At 40.7% G+C, this 21,260-nt stretch overlaps 1 protein-coding gene and 2 long non-coding RNA genes across 3 annotated transcripts; 1 reads left to right on the forward strand and 2 right to left on the reverse strand.

Annotated features, from left to right (window-relative positions):
* Positions 1-3,412: 3,412 nt before the first annotated feature.
* Positions 3,413-5,313, forward strand: LOC112563192. Its single transcript, XR_003098978.1, has 3 exons — positions 3,413-3,970; positions 4,200-4,338; positions 4,862-5,313. It is a non-coding gene; the product is annotated as an uncharacterized LOC112563192 (long non-coding RNA).
* Positions 5,314-9,064: 3,751 nt separating this feature from the next.
* On the reverse strand, positions 9,065-10,221 carry LOC112562706. The gene is made up of 3 exons (XR_003098912.1): positions 10,078-10,221; positions 9,710-9,836; positions 9,065-9,244 (listed from the first exon to the last, which is right to left on the reverse strand). It is a non-coding gene; the product is annotated as an uncharacterized LOC112562706 (long non-coding RNA).
* Positions 10,222-11,572: 1,351 nt separating this feature from the next.
* Positions 11,573-20,735, reverse strand: LOC112561921 (hillarin-like). The gene is given in 11 exon segments (XM_025234775.1): positions 11,573-14,452; positions 14,455-14,787; positions 14,790-15,505; positions 15,965-16,108; positions 16,295-16,377; positions 16,908-17,039; positions 17,227-17,388; positions 17,391-17,424; positions 17,764-17,936; positions 18,506-18,784; positions 19,204-20,735. Coding segments are annotated over 11 exon segments (2,646 nt in total). The 5' UTR covers positions 19,483-20,735; the 3' UTR covers positions 11,573-14,141.
* Between the last annotated feature and the right edge of the window lie 525 nt (positions 20,736-21,260).

Raw genomic sequence — 21,260 nt, forward strand, 5'->3', positions numbered from 1 at the left:
ACGCGTATTAAAAAAGTACTTCCATTACTGGTCGCGGATGACCAAACAGGATTTATGGCTAATAGATACATTGGGGACAATATTAGATTCATATATGACCTGATAGTTTACCTTGACCACAAAAATCTACCAGGTTTATTGCTTAGTTTGGATTATGAGAAAGCGTTCGATACCATAGACTGGTCCTTTATGCACAAAGTATTAAGGACACTTGGATTTGGGACTGATATCTGTAACTGGATAAAAACATTCTACCAAAACATTAAGTCAGAGGTTATGGTTAATGGAAGACTATCAGATTGGTTTGAAATAAAACGTGGATGTAGGCAAGGGGATCCAATATCACCGTACCTATTCATACTTTGTGCTGAAGTCCTAGCAGTAATGATAAGGAAGAATGTTAATATAAGAGGTATTAGAATAAATGAAAAAGAACATAAAATATTACAGTTTGCCGATGACACACAAATCTTTATGGAGGGCGATGAAGTATCGTTTAATAACACTTTGATTACATTAAATAAATACACTAGAATGTCAGGACTACAGATAAATTTTGAAAAAACAGAAGCTATCTGGCTAGGAAATAGAAAAAATTCACCCATAAAATATGCCCACACCTGAAGTTTTAAATGGAATCCATCAGAATTTAAAATATTAGGGATATGGCTAAGCACTAAGTTAGAAACATGTTACACTCTAAACTTTAAGGAAAAATATATTGAAACAAGGAATTTAATGAAATCCTGGCTTAAACGAGTTATTACTCCAATGGGAAGAGTGGCTGTATTAAAATCATTAATACTATCAAAATTAATTTATTTATGGATACTGCTACCCAATCCCCCTATCCAAGATATACAAGAACTTCAAAAGCAATGCTTTAACTTTGTGTGGGATGGAAAACCTGATCGAATAAACAGGAAAGTTGTAGTGAAAACTGTTCGTAATGGGGGCTTAAGTATACCCAACATTTATCAATATATAAAAGCGCTAAAGCTGATGTGGATTAAAAAGCTAAATGTCACTGAACATAAATGGAAAGATGTAGTGATAAAGACATACCCAAAACTCGTAGATATTGATAAATATGGCCCAAATGTGTACTTTGACACACAACATAAAAATAAATTCTGGAAAGATGTATTAAATGCTTATGGGGAATTCTATTATTATGTCAAGCCAGAAACATTAGAGGAGGTGATGGCAGAACCAATACATTTAAACAGTAGATTTCAGCTTGGCAAGAATGTTATTTTCTTTAAAAACTGGGTTAGTAAAGGGTTATATAGAATTCAACATTTTTATAATGAATCTGGTGTACTTCTGTCCCTGGATGGAATTAATGCCAAGTATGGAACAACAATAGATATAGTTACATATATGGGATGTGCAAAAATAATTAAAAAATTTATACAGTCAGTGGGCATTACAATTAGGAACAACACTGCACAAGAAACTTCAAAAGCTATTAAACTAATTAATTCTATAAAGAAAGGTTCCAAATATTATTACGAAATATTGACAGAAAGTACAATCAGGCCCAAATGTTGTGAAAAGTGGGAAAATAAAATGGGGGTTCAATTACCCTGGAAAATAATATTTTCAAAGGTTCAAGGAATAGAAGATATTAAACTGAGATGGTTTCAGTGCAGAATTATACACATAATTCTAGGTACAAACTCCCTGGCAGAATATATGGGGGTATAGAAGTTAATAATAAATGTACTTTCTGTGGCAAGGAAAGGGAGACAATTGAACATTTATTTTGGCGCTGTAAGGCAACCAAACTATTTTGGACAAGCTTAGAAAAAGCAATAAGAGAAAAATGCCCTAAAAATAATAAATTAGCACTTAATGAATCTGTAATACTATTTGGATATGAAGAAAACTGTCCAATAGATAAGACGTTAGAGAATATACTACTAGAAGCAAAGTGGTTTATCTATAAATGTAAAATAGAGAAGAAACAGCCAGACTTAAGAGTTTTTATGCTACAGCTAAATAGAAAATACAAGATTGAGGAATTTAGTGCACTTGTTAATATGAAATTGCATGAATTTATAATAAGCTGGGCTGATTATAAGAATTTTATGAGTTTATCTGGAAATATATAATTTCACGACTATGTTGTTTAATGTAAATTGCATGGTGCAACATATTAATCTAACACTAGCCAAGTGGACACCTTTCTTTCTTTCTTTTTTTTTTCTTTTTTTTTTTTTCCTTCCCGCTCTATCTCTTCTCTTCAGTTATGGATTTTGTCTAGCAGATAGATGTATTTTTAAAATTGTTGAATTTGTTGAATTTATGTGCACATGTTCATTGTTTATGTTTGATATATGTATTGCTTAATAATAAAAAAAAATTACTTTGCCTGTACAGTTTCACAAGTAAAGTATAACTGAACAATTTGTGTGATATTTCATTGTTTAAAAATTGCTGTTTTATATAGAAAATATTTTGGTTCTTCATGGTTAGCTGCTGTGAACAAAAATGGGTCTTGCTATTATTGCTCGGAATAACAGTTTGTTGGCTGTTGCCTCGAGATTAAATAAATTTGTAAATTTCTATTATGCAAACATTCCGACATAGTGAGGGTGTAGTTACTGTCGTGTAATGACTAGATCGAACAATTGTTTTCAGCTTTTTACTAAAGCTTTTTCCTACTTTTGATATATACATATATATACATTTGCTGAACTTGTGTGAAAGATAATTTTTGTACAAAGGAGAAACAAGTTTTTGTGAGAACAGTATGGCTGCAGTTTTTGTGTCAGTCAAACTCTGAGTTATGCTGGAACAAACTGCACATTTCTGGAAATTGTTTTGCAGTTTGTGGTATGCAACCAATGAAGATGGAGGTTCTCTGTTAAAAAATTTTGCAATCACAACAGCATGATTGAGTCTGCACTGTGATGTCTCCAAGCGTTTATTGTAATCTAAATACTTGTTTTGCTAATCCTTCAGCCAGTAAATCAATCATTCAATCATCATCCTCGTAATCATTCATAATCATCCTCGTAATCATCATCAATATGTACTTGTACTTGTACTAATGGACTGCCTGCAGGCGATTTCTTTTCAACCTCTGGAACGAACGAATGATTGATACCTTATGTGCATATGATTGTATTATATTGCAAGATATTGTAATTTCTATTTCATGTATCTGTGAGACAAAATAAATGTTATATATAAAATAAAAAAAAAAAAAAAAAGTCATCAGACTTACAATTACAGAAACAGCAGAAACAGTAACTATAGATGAAAGAATCTGATGCGAAAAATATTCGGACTGAATTAAATACAAAATTAAGCAAAAAACAAAACAAAAAACAAACAAACAAACAAACAAACAAAAACAAACAAAAAAAAACAAAACACACACACACACTTTAAAAAACGAATTATTTTGATATATTTTCTACTTTGTAGAGGTTATTTAATTTGCACCAACGGGTAATATTAATCCTGGTGGTTGAATAATTTTTATCTGTTGTAGGTCATAACACACAAGATTACATTTTATCAAGGGCCGGACTTTCGTGAACATCAATCTGCATCCTTTATGAAAGTCATTTATGGCATGAACGATTCTCTCTTCCATCTCGTGCTATCATCAGAAATATCCAAATCACTTCGACTAAAAAACGTATCAACAATCAGGGCTTGTCTAGATATCGAACGTTTTTCGTGTTACTGATACCCACGCAAAGACAAGATTACATACGTCATCTCTAATTCCATTAAAAAGAAATAATGATGAAATGAAGCAGATGTGTATATAAGACTCATTCTCGAGAAATCCCACCAGAGTGCGAGACTGCTCACACGTACGTGACCATGAAGCTGTTGCTCGTTCTTTGTCTTCTGGCTTCTACCCTCTCGGTGTTCTCATCGACAAATCACAGTCTTTTGAACCTCCCATCAATTCCATCTACATCTGCATCTCTATCAAACCATCCAGGTCAGTTGCCACGCCAACAAGCTTACTTTTGCTCTTGTGTTGTCTCCACCTGACCCTCTCCACAACCACCTCTTCCCTTCCTCCTCCTGATGCTTCGTTCGTGTTTGCCACGGCTTCGTTTATTTTTCACTTACAAATATTCATTAGCCTCTTGCGCTGTTAGTCTCGGCGAGCCTAAACAAAGAATGTGAATAAACCGGAAGCTTTCTTGTCTCATATTTTGTTTCAGTAGTTAACTGGAAAAAATCGTCGTTAGCTTGTCGACTTCCGACAAAGCACTGCTTAAACAGATATTCACCTGTGTGTGGCACCGATGGTCAAACTTACCAAAGCTTGTGCATGTTGCGCATAACGAAAAAGTATTGCAGGTAGGTTAATTGTTTTCTTTTTAATTCCATCTTCTCTCTCTCCCTTCTTCTGTTTACAAATATTAAGAAAGTAATAATATTTTGCATGCAAAACATACCTTATTATTAATATTATTAATAACATCTAATAGCTAAGTCTCCAAATAATCGTTTGTGTATGTTTATGTTTCACAGCTCCTAATAACTTTTTAAAAACATGTTTTATCATCGCTCGTATCATCGAAGAACCTTTAATAAAATGAAAATCTGTTAGACTTTATGTTTCGAAACCTGGTTAACATCAGTAGTATAAAAAGGTGAAACTGTCGGATAGAGTATGACGATTCTTGTTCATAGTGTCCATTGCTTCCACTTTAGGGTACACATCTAAAATAACCAGTCAGCTCGAGCTCCCAGTGAAAGTTGATACTGGTGTATTGGTCAATAACGACACAATAAATATTATTATACGTTGTTTCCATTACTGTAGAAACTAACTCGTGTGAAAACAACCTTACATTTTCCTTTCTTTCCAATATGTCAGAAAATATCAGCTTCAGATGGCCAAAGTGGGACCCTGCCATCGGCGTTCTGTGTAAGAGAAGGTTTGACCTGACCTCCATCTGGCGACAGATTTGAAGACCGTGACCTTTGAGTACCGACTCTCCCAACATTGTTAACCGGCTTTACCTTGCTTTTGAATGATGTAATGTTTTATGTTATTTATTGTATGTGACTGGGCAGTGAACCGACTGAAACATACCATTGTTTAAATTTCAATAATTATGGTTGTATAGTCATTGATATTCAACCACCTGCGACCTGTCATGGATGTTATTTTTCTGCTTTTTTTAAAAAACAGTGTTTACCAACAGATCATCTAGATGCCGCAAAATTAATTGCGTAAGGTTTTGCATTTCTTTGCGTTCGGGTCAGTTATCTACAATGATAGCTCTGTAAGGTTGTCACCGCAATAAAGAATGTTTTATTAGTTTATGCAAGTGTCTGTGCGATTAGCTCATGCAAGCGTCTGTGTTTACGTTTGCGTGTTTGTGTTGAACCCTCGTGCATGAATGTTCATGTAGACACACAAAGAGACGCGCACGTGCACACACACACAGGCCTGACGAGAGGGGGGGACAGGGGGGTCTGGTGTACCCGGGCCCGCGGCTGTCAAGGGGGCCCGGCCTTGGTCAGTGGATTTTTTTTTCTTCTTCTTCTTTTCTTTTTCTTTTAAAGAAAGGTCTAAGGACAGAACACCAAGCATTACACATGCAGAAGTTGAGTTTCAAGTCTGTAGAATACAATTTCGGGGTGCTGGGGCCTGTCGTGAGAAGTGTAGTCAGCAGGTATCATATTCTCGCTGGACAAGCCAAGAGTTGACGGCCGCTGGACACCAAAGATTTTATCGCGTGTGAACCGCCCTGAAGAACGTTCGTGCCATGAGATTGCTGGCTACAGGTGCCACAAGGGGAAGGGTGGGGTGGAGGAGGGGGCGGGCCCTGCAAGCAAATCGGAATTAACAGTGGAGATCAGGCAGGTATGTTACTGATGTGTGGCCACTCTGTGAACCGACATGATGGGGGCCCGCCCCTGGCGCTGCAGCCTGTAAGCGAGAGACATCAAGGCTGCCTTTTTTCGTAGTTAATAAGCAACACTGAGACTGCAAAACATTTTAAAAACTGCTGTCCCGCAAATATTAGACTTATAAATTGATCACGGTGGTGTCGCGGGAAGTTTGGAGCTGGAGGAGGATGATAAAGAGGAGGCTAGCATGAGAAAGGTAATTTAAGTGTAGAGACAGCCCTGCGTACCGCAACGCGGGCGCACGCGTGCGTGCGCGGGCGCCTATGACGGGCGGGCCGTACCGCAGCGAAATTTGAGTGAGCGCCCGCGGGCGCACGCGTACTTGCTCTAGAGGTAGTACGCCACGGGCGCAAAGATGGCCGCCATGGTTGTCGAGTTTAGGCGTGTCGATGATATTCACGGTGGATCTTCTAATAAATAACTATTTTGCAACAGATAGATATATACGACGACAAAGAAGTGTATTAAAAGTTCAGATTTCATCGTCATGTCTTTCTAGAGATGGTAGATGAATTTGCCTTCGATCTTGAAACTCCGAATCGGGACGACAACAACAGAAAGTCTGCTCATCGTTTGTTTTTACGTGATATACTTGACTACCGCATTGTTCTTTCCACATAATCTTTAATTCTTATGGACTTTTTTTCCTCTTCTAGTTCCCAAATGAATGACACTAGAAGTATATTGTTTGGCGCTGCAATAGATTGCTTCTATTAATTAGTCGTCGTTGTCAAATATGTCCATCAACAAAATTATATTCTCGACTTCACTGTCAGCCGCCATTTTAACAGGCGCCCACGGTGGGCGAAGGGTATCACAAGCTCTTTAGGGCGTGAGTGAGCGCCCGCGGGCATCCGCGGTGAGCGCCCGCGTTACGGTACGCAGGGCAGTGTTCGACCGGTGGGTGGATGGCCCGGATAAAGGTAGGGAGGACAGTTATGTCACCGGGAGGACTCTGACTACTGTAACTAAAGGTGTGGGACGATCGCACGACCTCCAGCGATGTACCAGCATCGCCCTGTAATAACACATCGGCCTCCGACCTTCTTTTGCTCTTTGCCGACAAAGCCCCCGGTAAAAAGGAAATACTATCTACACACCATCCGTCCCCCATAGCCACCTCGGAATCTTTCTTATTGTGCGCTAGTTGTCTTCAAGGAAGCTGTCATATATGATGCTGCATACAGTCAAATCTCGCTACTATGCCACCTACCGGGACCGAGCAAAAGTGGCATAGTAGCGAGGGTTCGTACAAACGGATTTATTTGCTCAAGTTACTTGTCAGTCCTATGCTCTCAAGAATCGTCGGCTGGCGCTAGCTGTCTCCTCTCATTCTCCCCCTCGCCTCTTCATCCTCCACCCCTCCCAACCACATCCGCGCACCTGCATCCTGTCGCTAGTGGACCCCCTCACACCTTCCCACTTTCACGTGGCTGTCACCCGGCCAGCGACCACCCGACCCCCACATTGCCAGCCTCCACCCTCCCTGTGTGCGTGCTATGTTCCATCCCACTAACTGCGATGTCCACACTACCTGTTACGAAATTGAGTATTCTTAGTTTGACGGGGCCTTGGCGGAAGTGGCGATGTCAAGGTCAGGGCGTACTGCGTCTTAATTTTTTTATATATTTTTAATATTTTTTTTTTATTTTGTATTTTTAACATCTTAGAAGGGATCTATAAAAAGCTGGGGTAGACCTAGGTGGTCGTTATTCGATTTTTCTGAGTTTTTAGTAGTACTCTGTGTTAGTAGACTGTGTGGCAGTCCGCTGATTATGTGGTTATAACGTTGAGTTGTTGAACATTGAAATAATACTGAGAAATATTACAGTGTGAGCCGCTGTATACATGTTCTATCCTCTGTTCAACGGATGACTGAAGTGACTTTGTACAGGAAAGTGTGACACCGCAAATTTTCAGATCTTTAAACGAGCCAAGTTACCGCTACAGTCGTAACACTACCATACAGTATAATAATAGAGTTTATTGGCAAATAGCATTTGACAAGGCAGGAACAGCAGTGTCAATGAGAGTGACTAGCGTCTCAAATTGACTGACAATAATGAAGTTTGTGAGAAAAGCTCATAAAGTTTTTAGTCAGCAGGTAAAATGACAATATTAGTACTGTATAACTTTGTTCTATGAACTATTACGATTCAGCTAAAATATGCTAAACATTTCTATTTTTCTGTCATTTTTACAAAACCTTCTAATCTCCTTAAATATTAAAAGTATTAACACTTACTAGCTAACTAGTCTTTAAAACAGTTGCTTTGTCTTCTAAAACTGAGCAGGTATTTTAACGGCTAGTGACTGATGGCGGTTGAAGTCGACCGAGTTTATGCTTCGTAAAAAGTTGGATGAATTCAAAATTTCTGCTTTAAAGAGTCTGAACGCGACAGTTCAGTTATTTGTTTACGTGTAACAGCATGCGTGTGTGTAGTTATTGTGTGTGTGTGCGCGCGATAGGTGCTGCGTGTTTGTTATGTAAGTTGATAACAATGATAACTGATGTGCTCTGCTGTTCGTCGCAGCAAACACTTTTTTAATGAGGTTATTAACGACACTCGATGAAGACTTGTTTAGGCATTTACTTCTTCGGTTCTTCCTCTTTACATGTGGAAGTATAAATCACTTACATAGAGAACATTTCCTTGCACGTCAGTGAGCTTAGTACAAAAGCGCAGCACTTAACTTAGAACAAAAGGCGATGTGATACATCTAGCAGTTGTTCTAATCTGTCGAGGTTTTGACATCGCTGCTGACTAAGGGGGGGGGGGGGGGTCTGTGGAGCGGGGTGCTACAAGTCTGATCCTTTAACATCATTTGTCCTCATTTACTAACCACTCGCATGTAAACAACTTTATGTTCAAGTAGTGATGTAGATCCTAGTGCACTTGTCCTACTGTTTTCGTTACTGAATGAAGTGTAGATATTGAGATTCCAATTGTAAACATACATTATATACTGGGAAAATAATTTACGATTACAAGTACAAGGGGCCCGGAGAGGTCGTCTGTCCCGGGGCCCGGGCTGGCTCTCGGCGGCCCTGGACACACACAGTCTGTATATGAATGCAATGCGTGTTGCTAAGTGTACCTATAATTTGCACTCCTGGAAAAGACATATTACATCACACAAGCAAATCAAAACAGAAGAATTTTCTGGGTTTCTCTAGCATGCCAGATTTATTTTTGTCCTGTCACTTATCGTAAAGCCGGTCACCAAAGTCCGGACAGGTGGAGCTGAAAGGTTCGGTCTTCAAGTCTTTGTCCAGGTTGATTTACCTCGCATGGATCGCCGAGGGCAGGGTCCACTTTTTGTCGTCTTCAGATAAGGTCTGGAAAAGAAAGGAAAAGCTGAGATAATTGTCACGTGACTTAGTTTCTTCAAATTTTTATTTATTCTTTCGTTGGGAGCTCGTGCTGATTGGCTATTTGGACCAAAAAGTGGAAACGTTTCTAAACGTAGCATCATCATACTCTATCCCACATTTAATACTATCGAGCTTAACCAGGTTTCTAAAAACACTTTGCAATCTGACAGATTTTCATTTCTTAAAAACTTTTTCATTCTGTCTGAGATCTTAAGGATATATTATGTTATAACAACAGTTTTTATTTTAAGCTATCAAACCTACTCAAACTTCTCGCTGGAGACTTTGTATTCTTTATTTATTGGTTAATAGCAATAATAATGTTTGGTATTTTTCATGAACAGTTTTATGTATATATTAATACTTGTAAAGAAAGAAAGGGAGAGAGAGAGGTATAAAGAAAAGATGAACAAGAAAAAATGGACCCACTTGCAGTGTTTCTTCACGGCTTGGAACATGCACATGTTTCTGTAAGTAACACCATCGTTGCCACACACAGGTGCTCGTTTCTTTGAACAATGCCATGGTGGTGGTTCACAGCTTGACCATGTGGACACTGCAAAAGAGAGTATAAAAATAGGCACAATGATGATGATGATGAGAAAAATGATTGTATAACACAGTATAATATTATTTATGCAAGCGTGCTTGCCGAAAATGTAGCAATACCGATGTAATCAGTAACCGAAATTCCTTAGGGTTAGCACACAATAGATTTTACAATATTTTCAAGAGTAAAATGAGGAAACATGAAATACCTTACGGAGAAGGTAAGCCCGACTCACGATGCTACTCACCCACAAGGACAAAAGCCAGAAGACAAAGAACGAACAGCAGCTTCATTGTCACGTGTGAGCAGTCTCGCACTCTGCTGGGTTTTCTCGAGAATGAGTCTTATATACACATCTGCTTCAGTCCATCGTTATTTCTTTCTAATGGAATTAGCGATGATGTGTGTCATTCTGTCTTTGCGTGGGTATCAGTAACACGAGAAACTTTCGATATCTAGACAAGCCCTGAATGTTGATACATTTTTTGTCGATGTGATTTGGATATTTCTGATGATAGCAGGAGATGAAAGAGAGAATCGGACATGCCGTAAATGGCTTTCATCAACAGCCGACAAGAGGATGCAGATTGATGATACACAATTTTCGTGCACGACATGATGTGAGGCTTTCATCTGGTGTGTTATGACCTACAAGAGATATTATCGTTAAGAAAAAAATTGTTCTTTCAGTCCATCACCAGCAGGAATAATATGACGGTGGAAACTAAGTAGTCTGAATGAGACCAAAAACATTTTTGACCTATCCACCCCAAACTATTTGTGGGCTGTATCTGTAATTTTTTTTGTTGTTGTTGTCTCTTTTGCTCGGTTAGTGCAAAACTTCATTTGTAAACAATGTGAATTCAATAATGATTTCTGTCATTTCATTTGAATTTTTTTTTTTGGCCAAAAAGCATGTGTTTAAATTTCTCAAATTAAAGCAAAGCGACAAAAGTTTAGATAACTGCAATCTTCGTGCCATTAGCATATTATGGGTACCTCTCTTGCTTCAACTCCTGGGCGGTAAGAGAAAGGGAGCTTTGGTCACTTCAAGTGAATTATTTACCTAGCTACCTATCTCTTGGTCTATTGGAAGCAATATTGGTAGATAGAATATTTGACAATTTCGATTTCTAAAGTTTTGTCAGATTTGACCAGTGCCGAGAGAGAGGGTACGTGGACTTTCATTGAGCGAAAAGCACACTAAATGACAGAAAATCAAATAGATTATGGTGTATTTTGCGAATTAATTTGCACTTACCTTTTCTTTGCTCTGCTGTTTTCTTAAAAAAAAAAATTATTGTTGTGTTGTTCTTGATCGTGGAGTTTGCTCATTCTGTGGCACACAGTTTATTACATGGGTTGTGCATGACACTACAATCAGTTATTGGTGAAATTGTATGAAAAATGAAAGCATGTTAGGAACAGGGGGTTGTTGCCCCTGTCTGTTGTTAGTCAGGGATTATTGCCCTTACCAGTATGAAAATGTGTTTGCTGCGTCGTGGTTTCGCGTCAGAACCCGACGTCATTTTATGACGTAATTTTAGATTGTTGGGAGAGTGAAAATTTTTTGGAAGCATCATGTTGTCATCGTGTTTTGCAACAGTGAATCTGCTCGACCGGAAACTGTCTTCGATATGACAGAATGTCTGTGTGTGTGTGTGAGAGAGACGTCTACACGAACATTCATGCACGAGGGTAAACATCATGCAAACATGCAAACAAACACAAAGACGCTTGCATAAACTAATAAAATATTCTTTATATGACATTTATTTCGGCGACAACCGTACAGAGCTATCATTGTCGGAAACCGACTCAAACGCAAACAAATGCATCGCCCTAGGACAATGGGTTTTTACCGGCACCTTGGTATTTTGTTAGCAAGCAGAAAGTTAAAAAAACCAGACAAATAATATCCATAACAATGGAAGTCAGTTACTACACACAGGTAATTCTAGGTGGTATGTTTCGGTTGGTCCACTACCCACCCAAGTACTATAAATAACATCAACAAAGCATGGCATTATCCCTTTTTTTCGCTGTTGGTCAGCAAGGTTCCTACATAATTTTTGTGGGTAGATTAGTTCTGTCGCTCATATGTTAAGTTATAAGAAAAATATATCACTTCATGATATGAGTCGTTGAATCATACTGTAAAAAAATATACGTTTCAAGAAAGCTCGTTCTAATGGTCCATATTAAAATTAATACACTTAGATCAGACCTGGGCAAGGGGCGGCCCGCGGGCCGGATCCGGCCCGCCTCCTGTCTCTGACAGGCCGCCCGTCAGTATGCATACCATACATACAGTATTGGGTAAAACTGAGTTAACTATATTAGTCCGGCCCTCTAAAACCATCCGAATTTCTCATGCGGCCCCTTGGGAAAATTAATTGCCCACCCCTGACTTAGATGGAAGATTTTTAAAACACAAAACCCATTTATGTGTTGAAGTTTGCAAAGAATTTCGATTAAGTTTTAAAAATAATATCCTCCTCAAGCGTTATACAGAAGCCAGAAACAGCAATATTATGCAGAATTTAAGGAATATAATAAGTACCAATATCTAAGAAACAAATTTATTCTATGAGTTCTGAAGGTGTGATGCTTTTTCTACTTCTTTTACTTCAGCTAACAAGGTTCAGAATAAGACAACCCGAAGCTTCTAAACTTCTAATGTGCTCTAGCTAGAAGTTTATCTAGGGCGATTATTCTGCTTATTCAAACTCCTAAAAGCGCGAATATATAATTTTTTCAGAAAGCATTTTATCATGTGCAACTTAGGGTTACTAATGTCAACAACTATGTGCAAAATCTAAACTAGGGGTTAAAAGAAATTATAAACACAGCTACGCCTAGTGCTGCCCTTAAACAGAAAACAGACAGATTAAATATATCTTAAGAAAAATAAAGCTATACATAAGAATATCGAGTGTGAAGAAAACATGTCTGTACAGGAATCCTACATATATACATACAATGGGTAAAACTTTCACTTTCGATGTATAACTGTCACATTGACGATTCGAAATGTCACATTAGCAAGGGCTATAACTCACTGATTAACAGGTTAACATAAACTATGAAGAAAATAATGTGAATGTTCGGCTTTCAAACGGATAAGTACAGAGATCACAATGAAAGGCAAAAGGTCAACAAAAAAATTCATGAATGTAAAATACAGTATAGGAAATAATATACACGCAGTTGAAATGGCAGTTGATGTAAAAGCGTTAACGGTTTTGTCATGAAGCCATGTCTTTTTCCCTTCAAGGAAACCGTTCGACATGGATGTGGTGGCTTTTGTGGGTACGGGGTGGGGTGCTAGTGACGACAACGACGACGACGACGAGGAGGATGATCATTGTGGTAACTACAATGTTAATAATTTTCTCCCTTAGTTGCAGAGTGGCTAGGGTCTATCTCGGTCTTTACTCATTTTTATTTTAATTGTCATCATCATACTTGAATTAATACTTTCACTCAAGTACGTGTCCTTTCCTTTAATGAATCAATTTATGTCTGAGCCTCGACTCTGGTGAAGACATTGCTTTAAAAAAATGGAGGACAGTTGAAAAAAAAGTTTTGTAGGACCAAACAAATAATAAAAATATTTCATTTCATAAAAAAATGTTCACTTTCACTTTTCCTGACACAGCAGGACACAGCACAACCACCAAAAGCATTATTAAACATTCGAAATGCTGCAACTGTATTTTTAGAGCATATGAAACTGTCACAACTGTACAGAAAGACACTAAAAAGAGTATGAAAACAGGATTTCTACTTACTCAATATTATCAGTCTATAATGAAATGTGTCATGACATGTGCTGCAAAAATGAACAGAGGAAAAACAAAAACAAAAAAATGACATGGTGTAAACAATGTCGAAAATGATATGTGAGAATATCAATATCAGAAGGCACCTGCTCACGTGGACTCATACATAATGTCAGTATTCATACGAGGCTAGTCTCAGCGCGAGCACTCCCATTCAACGGTTCACAACTGCTTGCAAAATGATTTCTGATGAAACAATTTAATGATATCATTTGAAGTCCGATTTCATTATGCCATTCTAACTAGCACCGCGAACATGCCAGTGTTTGAAATATAATTCATTTTGGTCACTTTGATTGACTGGTGCTGCATGACCTTCGTTTTTTTAATTTTTTTTTTCTCCAAGAATTTTTATAATGTACATAACGGAAATGCATTTGCGGACTAAATTTCTTGAAGAGGAATTCTAACGAGATTACAGTTAGAAAACGTTTCCATCCGTGAGAGAAAAAAGACAAGTCTTGTCTCAGATTTCTGTTTCTGTGTCTTCCAAGATTTTGTACTCTAACATAGGCGAAAACACAGACTGGTCTTTGCCGGCCTGAAACCTCGCGATGACCTTAGCCATGCCGGAATGCGATGAGGTCAGGATCTGACCCTCCCACGTGAAGCCGATCTTGCGCTTGAGGTGGTGGTAGATGTCTCCGATGACAACGAAGACCTCTACGGCCTGCGGGATGTCCATCTTGAAGATGTAGCGTTTGTCGGTCAGCAGGTCGCCGGCTAGGGGCTCGTGCAGGGTGCAGCGCTGCCAGCGGGCGCACGTCTTGGGAACTCGCCCACAGAGGGGCTGGGCTCCTGACAGATGATCAGGTAGCGCATAGCACAGTCCAGGTTGTTGGCAGCCTCCCCCGCGGATGTAGTGTCTGCCGCGAACAGAGAGAAGATGTAGAAGCCCTCCTTGGGGCAGCGTACCAGGTAGTTGGCACCCTTCTCATTCCGCGAGCGCAGAAAGACGAAGCGATCGATGTCCGAGATGGAACCGTCGTGGACGTCAAAGTACTGAAAGGTATGGCTGATCTTGAGGTCCTTCAGTAGCTGGAAGTTGATCTCCAGGTAGTCTGAGTTGCAGACGATCAGTGGATCGACGTTGGTGTCGGCGGAGATACCCAAGTGTCCATCACGGGGGTGGGGCCGAAGAACGGGACTGGTGGGTAAGGAGGCGAAGGGCGTCCGGACATGGCCGGGCAGTTGATGAGAAAGGTGCACGCGCTCTCCAAGCACTCGGAGTTCCAGTAGTCGCCCACGTAGACGGTGAAGTAGAAGAGACCAGGGTTGGGGAGAGCAACAGTGAAGATGGCCTCGTTCTTCACGTAGCGCAGCAGCACCCGCCCGTCGTACTGGCGGGGATCCGACGCCGATTTGTTCACGGGCTCAAGCAAGGATCCGAACCCCAGGATCTTGGGCGTCACCAGACGGATCTCCACCATGCCGGTCTCCGTGGTTAGGGTGGCGCCGTAGTTGGAGTAGAAGCGAAGCCCGTAGTTAAAGAAGGGTGACTTGACTACGGGGAGGTTCAGGAATTCCGAGAAGGGCAGAGGTATCTCCAGTAGCTGCCAGGAGGGTTCGTCCGGGTAATGTTGATACACGTAGTCCTCCGGGTCTGTCAGGAAGTAGAATTCATCGTACTTGTGGAAGAGCTGCGGAAGGTTGTCCCGGTGGCCGGTGACGTGACGTGCTGCCCACGTGCAGTTGATCAGCCGCCACGAGCCCTCCACGTGCACGGCCGTCCACGAGTTGCGGAAGGCGTTGCCATCCATCCGCATCCCCGGCTTGTAGCCGGCACCCTTGGAGTATCCCAAGATGATCTCGCAGTGGATCCCCGCGTAGCTACACAGCATGAACAGCGAACAATCAAAATAATAAATAAATAATGTGTGTATGTGTTTATATACGTGTTTTGCATGTTATTATGTGTGAGCGAGTGTTGACATGACTCGTTTGTCTGTTGTCATTGCATTCGTTCTGTCCTCGATAAATTTCGTTGCATATATTAATTATTCTGTTTCAGATTTTTAATCATTTCTTTTTAATCCTGTCAAATTCGAAAATTTTGAAGCCTTTAAAACTCATTTAACTTTTATTCGTCTAATAAAAAACTTCTCCCAAACAAGTCACATTCTTTTACAGATACCATTTATAAAGTCAATACCATTGATACTATTTATTCGATCGACAGAATTAATCTTCCTCTTGACGGATCGCTATTTTTGTTGCGTATGTCTACTGTCATTATTTACTAATCGCACACCAAGGGGGACAATTAGTACATAGACTATCCTCCCCTACCTGCAGAGTTTCTTGAAGAGCTGGTGGTAAGTCTCCTTGCCGCTCTTGACACCTTTCAGCAGGGCGTTGGTCTGCTGAGGCCTCACGATCTCACTCACTTGGTTCTTGCTCAGGTCCTTGGCAATCACCCATCGGAATATGGCCCTGGTTTAAAGCAGTGTGGGAATACACTGAGCACAAAAGGTGTAGTTGATCGAACATGCACAGGTAAAACACACACAAAGGGTCGAGAATTCAAACATTCGTGCGCACATACACTCAAACACAGAAAAAGGACATTGCCACAAAAGTTCGACACAGGATAACCGAGCACCACCAAAACAGTCGTACCTGACTTTCTCAAGTTCGCTGTGACAGTCTCGTGTTAAATCCTTCACCAGGTCGGTGTAGTTTTCGTAATCTTTGTTCACCAGCTGAAACATGCAGATAATATAATGATAAATCTGTTTTGGGAAAGCCAGTGTGTCTCTCAGACCTGACGGTACGTATCTCCATCGTATTGTAAGTTAATTAACTTTAGATAAAAAGTAGTATTACAAGTCACGAACTAAACTACAGCCTTCAGAGTTATTCAAATAAATTCTGACCAAAGAACTAGGGTCGTTGGTGGCGCAACGGCTAAGACTCCTATCAAACCTGAGGAAATGGGTGGAGTTCAGGTCTCATCTTCACTCTGGATGTCACACCCGTTCCAAGACTCGCCCTTTTCCCAGCTACTCCAGGGTTCTTCCACTGTGTACGTAAATGTTGTCTCCTATGGAGGGTGTTCTTTGCACCCTCACTAATGTTTGCAAAAGTTATCTGCCCTTGCTGTTAATGTATGAATAATATTTAAAGACCTTAATAATAAACAGTATTAAAGATTATAAATAACATCATTTTATTACTAATGAAATCTCACACCCGTTCATCCGATTCTCCCACGCACGGATCCATTACTTACCGCGATCGCTCTCAGGTCGATGTTCTCGAAGACCGCGGGTGTCTTGTACAGGTGCACCTTCTTACTCTCCGGGGTTTCGATGGGAGGGCGCATGCTGTGGTCAAACAGGTTAGTGCGGTCCATCTCGCGGTCCTGCACACAAACACACACACACACGTGTGCAAGGTGTCTCATTTGACAGTGTCTTTGAAACTCATGAAGAAAATTGTGATCTACAAGAAAGAGTGGAATGACCAAAGATATATATATATAAAACATATATATCGCGGGACACCGCGGTAGCTCGCGGCCAGACAGCAGCAAGGGGCGGGCTACTTGCCTTCTCGCCGATGAGCATAAGCATCTCCTGGCAGTGGCGGTCCAACATCTTGCCGCTGCGGGTCTTCTCCTCCGTAGAAATCTTCTCGCGGACCAGCTTCAGGCGGTCCTCCTGCACGCGCTGGAAATGCTCCTCGATGCGCTCACGCTCTTCCACAAGACTGCGGGCACCGTGTTCTGCAGCGACATCTGGTCCAGGCTGTATGGCAAACAGAATGCTACGACTTCACCGGAAATGACTCGTTACAGGTAGTCAGGCGTGTTTCTAACAAACATGCATACATACACCAGCGAGAACAAACGCCCGCAAACACACAATCGGGCAAGCCATTAGGACACATAATTTGACGGATGGAAAGAAAGACAAATAGATAATAGATATAGGACAAACGTACAGACTTATGGGTAGGCAAGCAGGCAGACAGAAGACAAGAATGAGAATCAATAAGTGTTTTCTGCCAGAACGTTACTAACCTGCTTGCCGAAAGCGGGAAAGACGTTAAAAACGCCCGTTTAAAAAGTCGGCACTGCCTCTCACCTGCTCAGGAGGTCTTCCGCAGCCTTCTCTTTCTCGGAGGCGATGGTGTCGTTCAGCCTTTTGAATTCCTTCTCCCTTTCCTCCGCCAAAAACCGTTGCAGCCTCTCCTCTTCTTCTTTGTGTCTCTGCTCCAGCAAGGGCTGGACCTCAAAGATGCCGCTGTTCTCAAAATCCTGCCAGGCAGAAATAAATAAAGTTTACTTCACAATAAAGCATTGTCTTCCAGTCATTAACGAATCCTTTGATGTAGCTACACCAAGCTTCAGGATAAAGGCCGTTATTCAAGCGGACAAAGTCCTGAAGAGTCCAAACCTCCTAAGTACCCCGATGTCCCAATGTGTTGGCAGATTTATTAGCAATGTACTAGCAAACAAGTTTGAACTTGGCATGTTGGCCAAAGTTTTAATATTCTGACCGTTCGCCCCCTAAATATTGGTGTTCTGTGACTTTCACACACAACTTTGCGAAATTTGGATAAATGCTCGACATTGGCTTTGTTCAGAAAGCAAGTCCTACGGTCTTGACATGAAAGTAGGGTATGGGTGAAACAAGGTCATAACAGATTTTATTTCAATTTTCATGGGGATGAGGGCACGACTAAATACTCTTTAAAGCCACTCCCTGCAATGACTATAAAACAATAAATGAAGACAATTTAGTCTTTTACCCTTACAGATAAAAGGCACTAACATCGGGTCAAGGGTCAAATCATCCTCATCATCTTCCAAAGAAAACCACGTACCTCGTAACTCTTAAGAGTGGGCTGCGGATGCGAAAAGTTCTTCATGCTGTTGGCATAGCTGGCCGCCAGGGCCGAGCCATGGGTCATGTCGAAGGACGCGTTGGGCGAGGCCCTGGCCGTCCAGACAGATGTGTCGTTGAGGGAGCGGCCCGTGATGTTGGTCAAGCTGGGGGCAGGGCTCGTGGCCCGGGAGGTCAAGCTTGGAGCGGGGCTGGCTCGAGACACGGGCGATATGTGGGCACCTGATGACGGCAGGGCATGCCGTGAAGTGCCCACGATCTTGAAAATAAATTAATAAATAAATGTGAAAATAGAGGTGGCATTGTCCCTAAACAGAGGCTTGAATCAGGTTTGGATCTGCTGGAAAGTGAACGTCAGTGATTATTTGCACGAAGCGGAAAATGTTACTACAGTTACAAAGACACACTACCGGTTAAACTATTAATGCATTTTCAGACTTTAGAGACAGTAATAAATACATCAGTTGTTTAATATTAAGAAACGCAACATTTGTATACCGCGTACTCAAACTCCTAAGGTGCATTCTCTTAGTGCTTAAAACAAGAACGAGACAGGCAACATACGAGGGACATAAGAACAAACAACATTTGAACTATTGAAGAGTAAACAAGTTATTAATGCCAACAATCATCCCCCACAAGCCATTCTTATTTATGGGTTCCGTGCTGCTGACTCACCCAGGGTCTTCGACTGACACCTTGCTCCAAGCCTAGACAATGCGGAAGTTTGTCCAAAGGAACAAGCAAGACAACTGCATGATAGTCGGAAAGATTATTGCGCCTGCCCGAATAATAATATTTGCCGCTTGACATCGTTCTAGATAAGTTTCTACTCCTCCGAATCGGCTTAAAACTCAACAGCTTCTGTGCATTCAGCAAAATCTTCACATGCTCCACCCTGCTTCGAATGCAGACTCTGTACAATCTATCATCCGCACATTCTCGTTGACAAGGCATTTAAAAAAATAGCTTGCAATTTCTGCGACTAGCTACCCTAAAATGCTTTACCAAACTCAAACCAATTGTCGTATACTAAAACCACGTGACTCCCTCGTCGCAGAGCACACCCGCATCCTTCCTCCTTTTTTCCCTTCAATGACCAAGAACCATACGTCCTTTCCGCTTTCCGTCCTAAATTCTAACAGTACCCTTCAAATGAGATTTTATTTCCACCGAAAATCCGCAAAGCTGCCATAAAATTTGAAAACATTGTAAGAAAATTCGAGAACAAGTGATACATCCCCAGCAACATTTATGCGACCTTTAGAAAGAGAGAGAGAGAGGGGGGAATAAATAAATGATCAGTACAAGTGTCGCGGTTAAACCCTCTGATGGTCGGCACATCGCGACATTGCTCTTGCGATGGGTTGCGCGCAGATGTTAATCCAGAAGGAAGGCAGGGATGGTTTTCACAAACCTGCTAAGATCTTCAAACATCTGATATGTTTTCTCAGCGACGAAACGGGTAGATGCTTCGCTGGTGACGCATCCTGATGCACACCTGGCGGCACGGACGTTAAACAAGAAAACATCACCTTTTCTCCGACAGTCTTATTTTTAACTCAAGAAACATCTGTGCTTGCAATTAACCTTTAAACTGTACAAAACGTAATTTATCTTATATACCAAGTACATATGGGGTGGGTGGGTAGGTGGACAGGGGGAATGACTTTCACAGGCTGTCAGGTCAAAAATGAAATAATTTAGTTCTGGTAGAACTTAAATTCAGGTCTCATTAGTTTGTAACAAAAAGACGTTGTGAACTATTATTTTTTAACAGAAAGTCAGTGGATCGACCTGACGTCTGGTGTCACCATTGCAGCACCCAATGTGCTAATGCGGTCATAACCGAGCCTCAACCCTCGTTCTTGGACACAGAAAACGGGGTGTTGATCTCTCCAAACCCCAGGTGAGAACTGCGATAATCACATGCTTATAAAGCGTGGGACAAAACCAGGTAAACAGTTGGGATCGGGTATTACTACCCCGGGCAGATGCATCTCGTGAAAGGCACTAAACTGATCGCTTGCATATGGCGAATATTTTAATTCAACAAACAATATATTAATTAAAAATTTATATATCATTATCTCTTAAGCTTAAAGAATGTTTGTTAATGAAGGAACATAACCGAGCTGGAAATTTTAATCCTAATCCTTATCTATCTAGTTCTACAGTGTACAGCGGTAATATGCGATTAGCAGACGACAAAAGATTTCTTACATACAAGTTATAGCACGAATTTGTATTACTGGACTGCTGGCAGACAATTTTTTTTTTCAGTTAACTACTAAAACGAGGCATGAGACTACAAAGTTTCCGGTTTAGTCACGTTCATTGTTTAGGCTCGCCGAGACTAACAACGGAGAACTTCGCAAGAGGCTAAGCGTTGGTCTTGGCAGACAGACAGCAGTCCACCTATCCATGGTTATACTTTGATACTGTGACACGGAAAAAGCACAATAAAATACAGAAAATATTTCGAATGATTCTGTAAAATGTTTGATCCCAGACAAAGCGGAGTTTAAAATAGCCTAGATGGTAAATGAATGTAATTTTTTCAGGGTTTGATATATGGCGTCCTTCATTCAGTTTTTAGATTTAATCTACTTGCCAAAAGCACGGATATACATAGCTCTCTGGTTAAAATCGCCATCGCTGGTGACGTCAAAATGGCATCAACACGTGTGTATGACGTTGTTTTAGCAGACGCAGAATATTGACGTGTGTTTGAG

The sequence above is a fragment of the Pomacea canaliculata genome, linkage group LG4 (genome assembly GCF_003073045.1).
Source record: "Pomacea canaliculata isolate SZHN2017 linkage group LG4, ASM307304v1, whole genome shotgun sequence".
NCBI lineage: Eukaryota > Metazoa > Mollusca > Gastropoda > Architaenioglossa > Ampullariidae > Pomacea > Pomacea canaliculata.